General features: G+C 36.1%; 1 protein-coding gene across 8 annotated transcripts in view; it reads right to left on the bottom strand.

The window, feature by feature from the left end:
• The window catches only part of SPAG9 (sperm associated antigen 9), a 132,973-nt gene that overhangs the window by 72,452 nt on the left and 43,799 nt on the right, over nucleotides 1-16,722 (bottom strand). For 6 of the 8 annotated variants that reach the window (XM_045526945.1, XM_045526947.1, XM_045526949.1 and 3 more), the window contains 2 exons: nucleotides 10,865-10,935; nucleotides 4,727-4,821 (listed from right to left, as the gene is read on the bottom strand). In XM_045526945.1, coding sequence (XP_045382901.1) covers nucleotides 4,727-4,821; nucleotides 10,865-10,935 — 166 coding nt within the window. Of the gene's footprint in view, nucleotides 1-3,850; nucleotides 4,315-4,726; nucleotides 4,822-10,864; nucleotides 10,936-16,722 lie in introns of those variants that run through there. The other 2 variants (XM_045526951.1, XM_045526954.1) reach the window with 1 other exon arrangement.

Genomic DNA, 16,722 nt, shown 5'->3' with positions numbered 1-16,722 from the left:
TTATTCTATAAATTCATTTTTATACCAAGAAACTTAAGCCAATTTTGAAATCTGCCCTCACTTAACAAAAACGATGTGTTCTTCCATTCCTAACAATCAAAAGGGATTAGTAAAACTGTCAGAACATCTTACAGATTAGGTGAAGCAAAAGGGTTGAGAGGTTGTATTTCATTAAAGTTATATGCACAAGGAAATAAAATTTAAAAGCAGGACTTTTCCCTAGTAGGGGTGGGGAACCTGTGGCCTTCTGATTTCACGACTGTTCTTTTTTAAGCACCAAAGCCAGGAAGAAAAGCTTCATTTTTCTCTGCTGCACCCCTTTTTAAAAAAGGATTTGTTGTGTAAAATTTGGATTCAGTCCAAAGGCCACACTTAAGGACCCAGAAGGCCACAAGTTGCCTTAAGGCAGCAGGTTCCCCACCCCTCAATCTAAGTTTGTGATTATAAGCTGCCAGAACAACCAAATGACAAAAATTAAAGTAACTAGTCAGCTATTCTGTTTACACCAGTTATTCCTAAATCCTGGTCAGCAACAAACTTTTTTAATTCCATGGCAAAAAGAGGCATTATTATTTATTTCCTTAGAGGACCACACAGTACACATTGCACACATACAAATGTCCATACAACATAGAACTGTTCTTTCTTGAGGAATTACTGACTCTTATTTTAAACTACATCTTTCCTGCTTCTTTGACTTAAAATGCCCTTTCTTTCCTCAAATGATGGTGACAGTTATTGGTAGCTGGATTTTTTTTCGCGTCTGTACTTGATAAAATAAAAACATGTCAACCTGATGTTTATCCTCCAATTGTGGGGGGAGGGACATATTTTGGGAACTGAAAATTCAAGAGGTCTAAGAGCTACTAGTTGACTTTTATTTATATTCTAACATACCTTAATGACTTAAGCAAAAAGTGACTGGGAATTTAATCAGATTGGGTCTAACCAAAAGTCTTCTAATCCAAAATGCAAAGACAACCAGGAAGATAATATAGCCTTCAAGTGAATCCATCATACTGCTAACAGAAATCAAAATACAAGCCTGTCACTAGAGTTATATACGTGATAACACATTCATTTTTACACATACCAAATACTGAAAAGTTGAAAACTACTGGAAGAAGGAGTCTTCTATGAATTCAAATTTTACTTTCCTACTTCAGTCAACTAAATCTATCATCAAAAACACAAATAGAATTTCCACCTTTTCATCTTGCTTGTATCAATTATTCAGAAACTGCTCTATAGGGAGGGTGCCTCTATTCAGAGACTGACAACTATCTGTCAAGTGGGTCAATGATGCTCTGGGTAACATTGCTCCAACTCTAGAAAAATAATATCACTTCATACTCTTCTTCTCTCCTTATTTGACTGACAAATTACATTAAGAGTTGGGGAGCAGTGAGGAGAAGGACATGTAATTGACAAATTACATTAAGAGTTGGGGAGCAGTGAGGAGAAGGACATGTAATTAGGCAAGTTCATTAGAATCCTACTTTTGAAAAGAAACCTTGAAAGGTAAACATTAGTCCTGGTCTATGTTGGTATGCATATTTGGTACTCTATGTATTAAATACTTCAGTAAAACTCAGAGAAGGAAAAAAAACAAATGGGATACATATGGAAAAATATCAAGTGGCAGATTTAAACCCCCAGATTGAAACATCTGCTATTACTGTCTAAAAAACAAACCTATCAACCATCAGAATCCTTGTTATAATCTTTTGTTTAATTGCCTTTGTTCCATATAGCCATTTTTTAGTTGGGTATTTAAATATTAGCTGATGTGTTTAATTTTGCAAATACATTTTTAAAACAGTTTTTTGGCTATATTCACATTTAATATAATACAACTAATTAGTAAAATTTACTTTATACATAAAGGGCAGTAAAAAAAAATTACATTTGTTGAACACCCACCATGTGGCAGGTATTAAGCTACATGATTTATTTAGATTTTTTCATCTAATCCTTCTCAAGAAATAGGGATTATTTTCCCAGCATTCAGAGTAGAAAAAGTGATGCTCAGGACTTCAGGCACTAGTAACTGGCAGAGTTGCCATTCTAAGCCAGGTCTGCTCAACTCCAAGGCTCATGTGCTTTCCCTGGAACTTCCCACTTGGAATTTAACAGTTTTTTGATAATTTAATCTTAATCTCGAAGGCTCTGATATCTTTATTCAATCAGATCAGCAGCAACTTTGGTGTCAAGGAACTTTTAAAAATTTAATCATAATATATTTTATCAATAAAACAGCTGGACCTAAAACAGTTCTGCTAAAAATGGGGTATAAGTGACTATGGAATTTATTTACTTGTGTAATTTACCATATATCTTACAACTATAATTAAATACAAAATAATAATCTCACTTGATTTTTAAAACCACCCTATGGGGTAAGGCCCTCCAGAGGAGCAAACTCAGGCAGAGAGATTAAGCAACTTGCCAAAGGTCCCGCAGCCACATGTGGCAGAGCACTTGCAACCAGGCAGTTCAACTCCAAAGCCTCGTACCCACTTGCACAACACCACATAGCACAGCACGGCACGGCCCTCTCAATTGGAACCTAAACCTAAGACAGCCCCTTAACATTAGTCTTATTTTAACATTCTACATATTCTTGAGGTCAGGAGTTTCTAATTCCTTCAAATCCTAAACATACATAAATATATATACAAATCTTTTATGTATCAAAATATATACAAATAAGATTGTTCCTGATTTTTGTAAATCAGGAAAAAATAAATAAAAACAAGTCTCTAGTTTTAAACCACAGATGAAATCTAACTTCTGGGTCTTAAACTAATATTAAACATGAACTGACCTATGAATAAGGAACACACTGAGGAAATTTACTACGTTAATTCCTCTCAATTTATCTAAATCCACAATTAGGATTTGAATATTGGGGAGGGGGGCCAAAAATAAGGATTTGAATATTTTTATAAACATTTAAGTAATGAATAAAAACTATACACTATGAACTTTCATTTAAAACCATGCATAAAGCAGAAATCTGAACAAATCATAGAGTTTTAGTTTGATGAGTTATTAAACAAAAGAAACCAAAATCTTAAATGTCTAAGATGTAAAAGATGGCTCTTACGGAGTGTAAGTGGGGTGAACAGCAGTATAGCTACAGAGATTAATAACTACCCCCACAAACAGGCATGGATATTTGTCACCCAAGACTACAAAGAAAAGAAAGGGAGACATCCGACAAAACAATAGTGAATAGGCTTTGTAAAGCTTTCACAACTTTGATGTGTAAATAATGGGGGAAATGCATTCCCTACCCTAAAAGGTTTTAAATCCTTTCACTTTAAAATATATTTTGTTTTAAAAGGGAAATATTTAAATTGTCAGTTCCCGTGAGCTATTATCAAAAATTGCAAAAGTAGTGCCTGAACTTCAGTCAGTCAAAGGATGAGTAAAACAAAATAAACATATGGCCTGTGTCTAATCAACTGCAAGTCCCAGCATAAAAGATACTTGCCCCCAAATGCTCGGAAGATAAACGCAAAGGTTGTATAAACTTGGACCCGGTGCTCTACTCTTGCTCTCCTTTTACTCTTTGAACATTCTGCTTAAAACAAGACCACACTGACCTTGTACTTGTGTGTAAGAACAATATGAAAATCATTTTCTTTTATCAGTAGTTTCCAAACACAAAGCCGTATTCCTAAGTGATGGCCTATAAATTACTATAAATAAAAATTGAAACACTAGCTTCAGGCCATTTTCCATTGTTTCAATCTGCAACAGAAATGGTTACAAAGCCGACCCATGAAGCTAAAAATTTAAGAAAAACCAGCTAAACAGGGGCTTCCAAGAGAGACTGGAGTACCTGAGTATCCTTGGTAGATTCTGCGTCAGAGCTGGCACACCGGTAGAAATAGAAAAGTGCACAAGCAGCAAAACAGAGAGAGATACTAAGATAGCAGAATTAATGACCACCGCCCCGCCAACAAAGCCAAACACAAACAGCAGCATGCATCCGGGACTCATGGCGCTGTGCTGGCATGGTGAAACACCGGAACCAGGAGGCCTACACGGGGGCCAAAGGGGTATCTTTGTAGTGAGGATCTGTCATTCAGCTGCTGCCACAAAAACAATGCCATCAGCAGCAGCTTTCCACTCCATCCTGCAGCAGCTCCCAAGCGATGACGTCATTCCCCTCTCCCCACCTCATAACCATAGAGCTGCTGCTCCTAGCATTTATGCAGCAACCCAGAGCGACAGCCAGCCTATTAACTATTTTCCCCTCCACTAAGAGTCCTGGCTTAGCTTATTGGCTACACTGTCTGGAGATCTACATAATTTATTCACACTCCTACATCAAACAGATGGCCAGCTAACCCTTTCAAACATGCCTCTCTGTAACAAAACGGACTTTAAACCAAATTACACAGGAGAAATGAAAAATTTCAGCATTCCCACAAAGTAGAATGTTTTTAACCTAGCGTAGTCTCCACTAAGTATCAGAAAACAATCAAAATACCTCAATATGCTGCATATATGGCAATGGCTCACAATGTGCCTTTTTAATAGCGAAGGCTGTTTCTATTTTTCCATGCTATTCTCTCCTGTAGCATTCTACCACAGTGGAGAGCTTTTTGAATCGGCCTAACTATTGTTCCAGGATTAAAGAACAGAGAAAAACAGAAACAAACAGATTATTTATCATACTTTTTCTCAAGGCAAAATGTATAACAAAGCTTACCTAATTCTACTATGAGCTGTGGATTCTAGTTGATCACTCCCTGAGAGCTGATGAAGTTTTGTTCTTTCTAAGTGTTCCATATAATTATGAATCATCTATTTTAAAGAAAAAAAAATACATAAAATATAAGACTAATACCTGGAATAAAAACATAGTGTTATAACAAGAGAAACATTTCTGTATAATTTTCTTATTTATCAGAAATACTCAATTCCACGTAAAAGAATATTAAGGAATGAAATTTTTTTAATGGCAAAGGAATATGCAGATGCTTACATTTAAGGATACTGGTGTCCATAAAAGTAGCCAATATCTTACTTAGCTGAGCAAAAACCTTTTTTTAGCAATATGTGATGCTATTAAATGAAATAATATCAACATAACAAATTAGTATATAGACAGTGGTGAGGAGGTAATAAGAGACCACTGGTTAAAAATAATAGATAGCATTTGAGAAACTCATTCACTAAAACGGGAAACAACAAAAAAATTAACGGAAAAAAAACTTGAGAAGAAACCATACCCTTATGTGTTGATCTTTTCCTTTTTAAAGGAGACTGACAGAGCAAAGATAACTTTCAATTTAATTTAACTAAATACCATGATGTTTGTTTCTGTAGATTTAGTTGAAAGAATCCTAAAATATTTTCTCCTTTGCTTGAGGTTAATTTATTGGCATCACTACTTAATATAATCACCTATAATAATAGCAGCAAATTAATAAAAATGAAAAAACTCACAACACTGAGTCTTAGAAAAGGAATCATATGATAGACAAGCTGAATGTGGAAGTAAAACTTCAGTAATATAAAGTACATAAATTATCAAGAAACTCTAGGGTCCTATTTGATTTTTATTTATTTTAAAAAGACAGGGCATCACTACATTGCCCAGGCTGAATTTGAACTCCTGGACTCAAGCAATCCCAGTAGCTGGCACTACAGGTGTGCCACTTGGCCCCGCTCCCTATTTGATTCTTGACAATCTATAGTTTCACTTTAAAGAAGCCTAAATCTGGAATTAAGATATATAAAATGACAACAAATTTCAATCATAAAACCAAAAAACCTTTACTAGAGATACTAACATGATATCAATTTTAAAAAACAAGAAATGGTATGGTAGTATTTTAAAGGGGATAAATATTAAGAAGAAAAGATTGGAGTCTTGGGAATATTACTTAAATTCTTAACACTGTAGCATGGACTAACTTTGGAAGTTACTAAACGTTAGCATTTAATAAGAGGGATTTCAATCTCAATATAACTTAAAACAGGCATTGCAGCATATTAAATAACTACTGAAATAAAATCAAATACATTTTTAAAAATTTACTTTAAGAAAGCATGCATTTGGTACGAAAATTTCACTTGGCATGTACAAAACTTAAGAAATAAGTTAATTTTAAGGAGTTATTTATTGCCAAATAAACAAAAAGCTGAACTCTGATGATGTATGAAATAAAATGAATTAATCAGACTATTCCTAAGACTAGTCCAAAAAAGAAATGCTATTAACAAAGAAAAATTAATATAGATTCACAAAGATATGGCATTTAAAATTATTTTAATTTATATCCTTTCTATCTTAAATTTATAGATTTTATCACCATTTAAAGAACAGTTTTACAAAAACAGAGCTTTTGCCTTTGTGTTAGCAAGTCAGAAATAATAAGCTATTTTCTTCTTGTATCAGGAAAAACTTTCAGAAAAAAATTAAACATTTGTTTAATCAAACTGATTTGATTGTTGGGCCTAATCAATGTCAATTTAAATTTTCAAAAGTTTTTAGAAAGCCTAAATTGAATTCTTGTAAAGAATTCAAGAGAGTAATCATATGGGATCGATTTGTTCAAATGGAAGAACCTAAGTTTCTTTAAGCATTCAAATAAAGAAAACAGAAACTTCTCCCTGGCCAGGCACAGTGGCTCACTCCTGTAATCCTAACACTCTGGGAGGCCAAGGCAGGAGGATCCCCTGAGCTCAGGAGTTCAAGACCAGCCTGAGCAAGACTGAGACCCTATCTCTACTAAAAATAGAAAAATTAGCCAGGCGTGTCGGTGTGCACTTGTAGCCCCAGCTACTCAGGAGGCTGAGGCAGGAGGATCACTTGAGCCCAGGAGTTTGAGGTTGCTGTGAGCTAGGCTGATGCCATGGCACTCTAGCTCAGGCAACAGAGTGAGACTCACTCTCTCTCTTTCTCTCTCTTTCTCTCAGAAAACAAAGAAACTTCCCCCAGATTACTTTTATAGTAATCTATGCATTCAATATACAAAAATTAAAAACAAAACACAAAGATACAATCAGTTCTCCCCTAAATAGCCCATTCTATAGATTGATTCTCTATTGTCTTAAATACTTAAATAAAAAGATTGAAAATTTAGAAAATGCTGAATTCTAAGCCTTCTTTAAATGAGTGATATCAAATAATCGCAGAATGGTCTATATAATGAAATTGGTCCTAACCCAACCGAACTAGCACTTACTAGGAGAAAACAGTAACAACAAAAGTGCAGCTATCAATTATTGAGCACCAGCTACATGTCAGCCAGTGCATTTATAGCCTTTTTTTTTTCATTTAATCCTTACAATATCACTTGTCCAAGTTAACTGGCTAGTTACTGATTAACTTTTCAAACTATCATTAGCTTTGGGGCCAGAACTCAGGTCCAGCTGACTCAGTCATCTGAGCAGTTAAGCACTGCAGGACTCAGGCTATATCTGCCCTTTTAGTTAATCCTCTAGGCAAGCAATGAGCTCATTGTCCTTTCTTCCTCACACCCACAAAAAAACCCCACATCCTAAAGCATTTCCTGATGTCAGAAATAATATGCACTATATTCTATAAATGCACAAAAATGTAAAAAAAATAAATTATACATAAAAGTTTAAGTTTTAATAATAGGGTTTTACAGTATAACTCTGATTTAAGATAATCTACTTTTGGGTCCACCAGGCCCATCCCTCCTGATCTCAGAACTGCAATTCTCAATTTTCTCAGGTATGCACATTAATTCACACATACTCAGGATTCAATTCTGCAATTAACAACTGGAGTCACTGAGAAAGATACCAAGCAAACTACCTGGAAAATCCTGGTCTGGGTAAAACCCCAACTTCCCTCCCTGGAGATATCTTCACTGCAGAGGTCGACTGTCAGTAAGCATTAACTAAGGCAATGATGAATGAAGATTTAGAGACAAGTGGCATGGATCCTTTTAATCATTTTGGCCTTGAATCTTTCCATACGCAGCCCCCAAATCACATACCTATATGCTGATAAAACCACTAATCTTAAAGTTGTTGAGATGCCGTAAAGCAAAGAGGCATAGAAAAATGTCTCATGTATTCAGCACATGGAACCCCAAAATGCTATTAAAAGTTCAGGCAACGAAATGAGACAAACCTGGCTTCAAATCCAGTCACTAACTAGTTTGGGATTTGGGGCAAATCACTTCATAGTCTCTTTCTAAACCTCAATCTGTAAAACAGGAATGGATGACAGAGTTTGGTCAGAGTATGAAAGGAGAATGCATTTAAATACTCCCTGATGTGAGATCACCCCAGGACTCCCAGGCTGGCAAGGGGTTCACCTTTTTTGGTTGTCAGGGGACATACACATGTGGCCTGAGTGGTTCACAACCACTTGACCTTTATATTTCCTCCACTGCCTTCTTTACCACATGTCTTCTTTTAATCAAATTCAGTAATGTATATAAATTTTGGATTTGATTAGAGAACAGTTATTCACGTTACAAAAAGAGCCATAGTAGGTCTTCCTCAAGCAGCAAACAATGTGTTTGATAAAAGTGCTATTTATACAACTATTTTGTGCCTATAAAAGATATTATCTTCTTTGGAAGTAATAGTGAAAAGGTTAAGGTTAAACCCTTTCAGACCTCTTTTCCCCGAAGGTTTCCACAGTTTCCCTTTAAAGGGTACCTAGCTCTTTGGCTTTAAATAGCTATTTATAATTGCTAATTGAATGACATCTCTAGACCTGATGTTTAAACAGAGAAAATTGTGGACTAGAGTAGAGCAGACACATATTTCAAAGCAGCCATGTCTGTGTTACATAAACCTTCCTGAGGCAAAACAAAATAAAAGGAATCTGTCAGGGCAGAGGACAGAAGCTGCTTATGACTGAGGGAGGGGATCCTATGAAAAGAGCTGCAGCTTGGGAAAGCTGTCTTGGTTACTGGATAGGCCCAGCTTTCTGACTTGGTAATTAAAATTTTCCTGAGATTTTTTTTTTCTTCCTGAATAGACAGAAAAATTATTATATCTTTTCATTTGAAATTAATGTCAGTTGTTTCCCTATAGGAACCTATCTTCACTTTTATTGAATAAATATATGGGAAAAATAAGAAATTTCACTTGACAGTTGATTTTTTAAGAATACACGTTTTATAAACACTTCAACCTAACACATAATTTAATAATCCTCAATTATTACAAAGGTTAGAACTTCACTGAAAAAAACAAAAGCAGTATTCATTACTCCATTACTCATCACTATCACTTACTTATAATAGTAAGTAAAATACAAACATTCTCCAAATAATATTTGTAATTATCAGCATTGACAAGGAATACTTGGGTAAACATATGTACAGGACATTGTTTTTTGTTTTTTGTTTTTTTTTTTGAGACAGAGTCTCACTGTTGCCCGGGCTAGAGTGAGTGTCGTGGCGTCAGCCTAGCTCACAGCAACCTCAAACTCCTGGGCTCAAGCAATCCTCCTGCCTCAGCCTCCCGAGTAGCTGGGACTACAGGCACACGCCACCATGCCCGGCTCATTTTTTTTTTTCTATATATATTTTTAGTTGGCCAGATAATTTCTTTCTATTTTTAGTAGAAACGAGGTCTCGCTCAGGCTGGTCTCAAACTCCTGACCTTGAGCAATCCACCCGCCTCAGCCTCCCAGAGGGCTAGGATTACAGGTGTGAGCCACCGCGCCTGACCCAGGACATTGTTTAGGCACTGAAATGAATGGTATAAAAAGAATCAACAATAGGTTTTTAAAAACCAATTGTTATTTTAATAGCCTTTATATCCATCAAATGTCATCTTATTAAAATGTGGGTATTTTTTACATACTGGAAAAATTCCATGTAACATGCTCCTGTCTTCCCAGAGCTCTATGGTTCCAGTCCTTCTTGGCCAATCTTTTCACTCTACCACTAGATGTCAATTCTGTGAAACTTCATGCTTTGGGTGTAACTATTAAGCTATGATTGTAATAATCAAACCTCAGGGCTAACAGGAAGAAATTCTAACCCCTCCCCAAGAAAGTGTTAACCACATTATTCCGAAGCAAATGAAACTGAGTGTGGTGGGGTTTTCTGTTCCTTAAAAACAACATAGGTCTCTACCAGAGGCAGGATAAGAGATCACATAAACTAGTGGAAAGAAAACTGAGAACTAAGACTGGAACCATCTGTATCGTGGGAGAGATAGAACTAGAAAAGGAAAAAATGAGAAGAATTATTCTTATTTGGTATGTGAACCCCAGACTGACAGTGATACACAAAAACAAGTTTCACATTAAGGAGATAGAAACAAATGCAACACATGAAAGGCTGACAGAGAATCATAAAAAGAAGGTTAAAAAAACCCTCAAGTACATTTTCTAATTTAATTTGGAGAGGTTATGTGCTGAAATTGTTAATTTAAAATTCACACAGAAAACCTGCTTTAGAGTCATTCTGATTTAACATATTGTAATTTGTGTTTATGTTGTTATCAGCTTAATGCAAATAAGCCCTTATGCTGGATTATAAATCCAGAGATCCTTACCAATAATTTACCAATCTATCATTTCCAAACTGGTAACAAAATCAGTTCCTCTCATCTTAGCATCATGTAAACTTTTCATTAGGTGCACATGAGTTTTTGCTTTGCTAGCCAAGGAATTATTATTCTGTGGATACTGATTCACTATGTGAAAGGTTAATTCCAGATGAAAAATAAGAAAAGTTGACATTTGGTAACCAGGTAAATGCCTCATGAAATTTAATGTTTTCTGGAAATAACCACCAAGAATTATTCTGATTTTCAAATAAAAATAAGACATACTTTCCAAGGTTCATTTGTTTGTCTCAAGATTAGCAATGGTAAGAATAACCCAGGAACCCACCTCAGTGTGTCTTTGATGTAATGCATTATATTCCTTCTTCAGTTCTGCTTCTCTTTCTTCAAGTCTGCTAACTGAAATTAAGATACATACACTTAATCAAAACAAAATATAAGAAATTTACTTGAAAAATCCATCTTTATAACTTGGAATGGGTTATCTATAATTGTTAGCAACTTTAGGACTCTGCTCCATACAGAAGTCTTTACAAAGCAGTGACTTCATTTCATCATCCTTAATAAATAAAACATTGCAGGGGGGGGCGGGGGGAAATGGGGCAAACATCAGATTGGTTCTCTAATATGCCTGTGTTTATCAGGTCATCCCCCTAAATAGATTTTTAACATGATATAGAACTATTTCTTTCAAAAACATTTATAAATCATCTCATAAAAATTTTAACCTCGGATTAAGGCCCAAATCATTGATTTCTAACACTATTCCAGGTCTTTTTCAGTACTGGCAGTTTGTGAAAGTGTCATTATTTACAAGTACCATTTTCTGCTTCAGGTCTTCTCAATTTCAGGGACTCGTCTTCTTTTATTTAGCTCCCTCTGCTGATGGGTTTTGTGAGTGGCACTGACGTGGGATAGTGCTCACAGAGTACAGCTTACAGGTATTTTTTAGAAAGTTTTACACCCCTAGAGACAGAGTATCAACACAGGATTTCGCAGGAAAGAATAACTAATAGCAAAGAGGGATGATTCAGAGAGGAGGTGGAGTCCAAGCAAGACCACAGAAAAATTACGATAGTTAAGACAGATGGTAATAAGAGTGTTCCAGACACTGTTACCACAGAGAAGGGAACAAAATCATGCCAGTGGAGAGGCAGAGGGGAGACTGGCCAGCCTGGAGGAGCTCATGCTGGCTAAGGAGCAGTGGGGAGACAGTCTGGTGGGGAGAAATAAAATTGGTGCAAGGAGAGCTTGTCAAGATACTCATTTAAGTCTGTTTGAAAGCCTTAGCTTGTTGGAAATGTTCTCTTGGTGTAAGGGCCAGCTAGTTACAATCATATAAGGCTGGTTGTAATTTACAGCCTGTGACTATGGCAGCCAGCTGTAGAAGGAACTACTATAAACTGATACTCTAACAACACATAAATGTTTTATATGCTTCACGTTAACACACCAGACACCAAACAAAACACTACTTGCACTTCCCAGTAAACTCATTTTGGGGTTTGTGTGCCTTTATTTGTCATTTGTTTGAATATCTTGAAAATATATGATTAACTAGGAAAATTGTAGTTCTTTTTGTTTTGATTTGTTTCTAATTCAAACCTGTATGTCATTGGCTCATTAAGTTTACACCAGCGAATAAACACACACTACAGTACCCGTGGAGCACATCTTAATCATGCCAAGCAAGCATCAAGTATACCTGTCGCTCATCTTATCCTGTGGCTGAAGGTGATAAGAAGCAAACTTGTTATGAAGATGTGCTGAGATAATACAAGAGATGCTAAAAACATCATAACAATTTTTATTTAAAAACAGGAAATCCAAGCAAATTATAGATATTAGTAATAATTTCAAAATAAACATTTTCTATTACTTCCTGCCAATTAAACTTATCTAAAAACTTAAGGGAATCCTGAGACTACTTGACAAACTATATCTATTTTCAATTGTTCATCTTTGTAAATCAATCTTTTTTTGTTAATGTACAACCAAAACAAAAAATTGGATGCTGAGGCTAAAATAAAATCCAACTATTATTCATAACCCTCTAATGCAAATTTATAGTCAATAGCTCAGCCTCATTATTTTTGTCAGCTACTCTGATATGAATTCAAAATAAATTTATATCACCATCACTAATAGCAACTAACCTTATGTAGAGCTTATTATCTAAGAACTGTATATAAACTAACTTAACTGCACCTGACATTAACCTTATGATGAAAATATTACTATTACATTCATTTTAGAGATGAGGAAACGTAGGCAAATCGGGGTTCACTAACTTGCCCAAAGTCATACAGGTAGTTAATGGCAAAACAAGGATTCCTAACATAGTCTGGCTCCAGAATCTACGTTCTTAATTACCATGCTATACTGCCTCTCAAGAAATACTCCTTTTTGGCTTGAGGCCAGGAGTTTGAGACTAGCCTGAGCAACACAGTGAGATTCTGTATCTACAAAAAAATAAAAAAAATTAGCCAGATGCAGTGGCTTGTGCCTGTAGTCCTAGCTACTCAGAAGACTGAGGTGGGAGTATTGCCTGATCCCAAAGATGTAGGCTGCAGTGAGCTATGATTGCACCACTACGTTCTAGCCTGGGTGACAGAGCAAGACCTTGTCTCTTAAAAAAAAAAAAAAAAGAAAGAGGCCTGGCGTGGTGGCTCACGCCTATAATCCTAGCACTGTGGGATATAATCCTAGCACTCTGGGAGGCCAAGGCAGGAGGGTCACTTGAGCTCAGGAGTTCGAGACCAGCCTGAGCAAGAGCGAGACCCCATCTCTACTAAAAAATGTAAAACATTAGCCGGGCATGGTGGCACATTCTGTAGTCCCAGCTACAAAGGAGACTGAGGCAGGAGGATTGCTTAAGCCCAGGAGTTTGAGGTTGCTGTGAGCTAGGCTGATGCCATGGCACTCTACCCTGGGCAACAGAGTGAGACTCTGTCCCAAAAAAAAAGAAAGAAAGAAAGAAAGAAAGAAAGAAAGAAAGAAAGAAAGAAAGAAAGAAAGAAAAGAAGGAAGGAAGGAAGGGAAGGGAAGGGAAGGGAAGGGAAGGGAAGGGAAGGGAAGGGAAGGGAAGGGAAGGGAAGGGAAGGGAAGGGAAGGAAGAAAGAAAGAAAGAAAGAAAGAAAGAAAGAAAGAAAGAAAGAAAGAAAGAAAGAAAGAAAGAAAGAAAGAAAGAAAGAAAGAAAGAAAGAAAGAAAGAAAGAAAGAAAGAAAGAAAAAGGAATATTCCTTTTAATCTGTTTTACATATTAGAGTTTAAGGCTGGGCATGGTGGCTCACGCCTGTAATCCTAGCACTCTGGGAGGCCGAGGCAGGTGGATCGCTCGAGGTCAGGAGTTCGAGACCAGCCTGAGCAAGAGCGAGACCCCATCTCTACTAAAAATAGAAAGAAATTATCTGGCCAACTAAAAATATATATAGAAAAAATAAGCTGGGCACGGTGGCGCATGCCTGTAATCCCAGCTACTCGGGAGGCTGAGGCAGTAGGATCGCTTAAGCCCAGGAGTTTGAGGTTGCTGTGAGCTAGGCTGACGCCACGGCACTCTAGCTCCGGCAACAGAGTGACACTCTGTCTCAAAAAAAAAAAAAGAAAAGGAAAAAGAGCTTATTTAACATTTCACTTTGGTAGAGGGGAGTATGTTTCAAACAAAAAACTCCTCTGTTCTTATGAAAATAACCTAGTCACGGATACCTTAACACAAAGACATCAAACTACAAAGCAAAATATGTACCCCACTTTATTAATCATCAGGGAGATCACATTAAAACCAAAATGCAACACCACCACCCATCAGAATGGCTAACATGAAAAATATCATACATCAAGTGTTGGTATGGATGTGGAACAACTGTAACTTTCATATACTACTGGTCCCAGTATGCCCATTTTGAAAACTGTTTGTAAGATTTAATAAAATTGAATGTTTGCCAACCCTATGACAAAACACTTTCATTGCAGGAAGTACACACATGTGTCCCCCAAACGCATTTAAAACAATGTTCAAAGAAGTGCTATTTGTAATCATCCAAACCTGAAAACCTAACTTGTCCAGCAACAGCAGAATGGATAACTATTCATGTACTGGAATACTACACAATGTGAATGAACAAATTATTGCCACATAAATCATGAACTAACCTCACAAACATGATGTTGAGAGAGAGCAGCAGAAACAAAAGAATATAAAGTTCAAAGACATACAGAACTAACTGGAAGTATTAGAAGTCAGGATAGTGGTTACAACTGGGGAGGAGTTAGTGACCTGATAAATTTCTGACTGCACAGTCTCTCGCCACTCCAGTCCAAACACAATGTGTATCCATTCACATAGGCACTTTCTTTGGCTTGAACACTCATTCTTCTGAATACTCATTCTGACAACCACTATGAGTTCAACATGTGGCATAGATTTAAACAGACTATTCAGAACCATTACAAAGAAGTTGTGCTGCTCTTAATTTAGAATTCACAGAGAAAATAGTAAAAATGTTACCAAATTAGAGAATTATAAAAAGAAAGAAAGATGGGCACCATGGGAGATAAACTAGAATTACTCTTTTGAAAGTCATTTTGGTAGTATCTATTAAATAAGCAATATGTACATCCCTTGACACAGTATAACCATTCTTCTTTATTCTACAGACACTTGCACTAATACCCAAAGATATGAAAGTGGATGTCCTGTGCAACACATCTTGTAATAGCCTCCAAATTGGAACCACCTCCAAATTTGTCATTAGGAAGTTGATTAAGTGAGTTATGATAGTTTTATGATAGAATACAATGCAGTGGCTTTGCTACTGCCTTGTTATGCAACCTTGGGTAAATTAACCTCTCTGGGGCCTCAGTGTCCTTACTTGCACATGAGAAATAATAATAGTCTATCCGAGTTGATATCAGAAATGAGTTAATATTTGTAAAGGACATAGAACAGTACCTGGCACACGTGTTTTTTAAATAAAATACAACAATTAAAGATACCTGCTTTAAAAATGCTATATATATCTAAGTGTACTGACATGGAATGATGCCTAGAACTAAATGGAAGGATATTGAAAATATATTGATAAAAATAAAAAATACAAACAACATGATGCCACTAAGATGTCTACAAAGCCAAAACTGGACTGTTTCCCCCAAAGTTGACCTTTCCCATAGTCAGTCTTCTTACTTGGGCAAAAATCTCGCAGCCATCCTTTCACTTTCTCTTTCCTTCATATTGAATATCCAATCTATCAGCAAATTCTGCCCATTCTATGCTTAAAGTAAATCTAGAATCTGACCACTCCATCACTCCCATCTTGGTCCAAGAATCAGAGTGGTCCCTTTGTTACAACAGATAAACCTACATTGACACATGCTTATCACCCAAATTACATCGTTTACGTTAGTGCTCACTTTAGGTGTTGTATACTCTGTAAGTTTTGACAAATGTATAATGACATGTATCTACCATTACAGTATCATACAAAACATGTTCACTGCCTTAAAAATCCTCTGTGTTCCACCTATTCATCCCTGAGTACCAACCCCAAATCCCTGGAAACCACTGATCTTTTTATTGTCTCCATAGTTTTGCCTCTCTTAGAATGTCATATAGTTGGAATCATCTAGCACCTAGCCTATTCAGATTGGCTTCTTTCACTTAGTAATAAGCATTTGAGGTTATTCTATGTCTTCTCATGGCTTGATAGCTCATTTCCTTTTGGCAGTGAATAATATTTGATTGCCTACATTACCACAGTTTATGCCTGTTATTTTAATAAGAACCAAAAGTCTTAAAATTACAAGCCTTAAACACTCACCATCTCTTCTATGCAAAGTTAATTTTCTTAATCCACAAAAAGTGGTATTTAAAGATATTTTCAACTAGTATAGATGCGTTTTAGAAACTTGTATGCTGACAGATGATGTCCACTTTTTCACTAGGTTTTCAATATAAAATAAATCACAAGTACACTTAAACTAAGCTCTGTCTCAGCTTTTTATATAAATATATGTTCTTATCTGTTTAATAACAGGCAAAATATTAAATTTTGCATCATCTAAAATAAAACCAAATAATCTCATGGTTAAAATGTTTACATAAATTACACTGGAATCTGCAGAAATGATAATCAGCTCCTCTAACATAAGTATTATCTACTTCTATCTGCTTCCATCTCCAGTAC

The sequence above is a fragment of the Lemur catta genome, chromosome 15 (genome assembly GCF_020740605.2).
Source record: "Lemur catta isolate mLemCat1 chromosome 15, mLemCat1.pri, whole genome shotgun sequence".
NCBI classification, from domain to species: domain Eukaryota; kingdom Metazoa; phylum Chordata; class Mammalia; order Primates; family Lemuridae; genus Lemur; species Lemur catta.
This window is presented reverse-complemented; position numbering and strand designations above follow the sequence as displayed.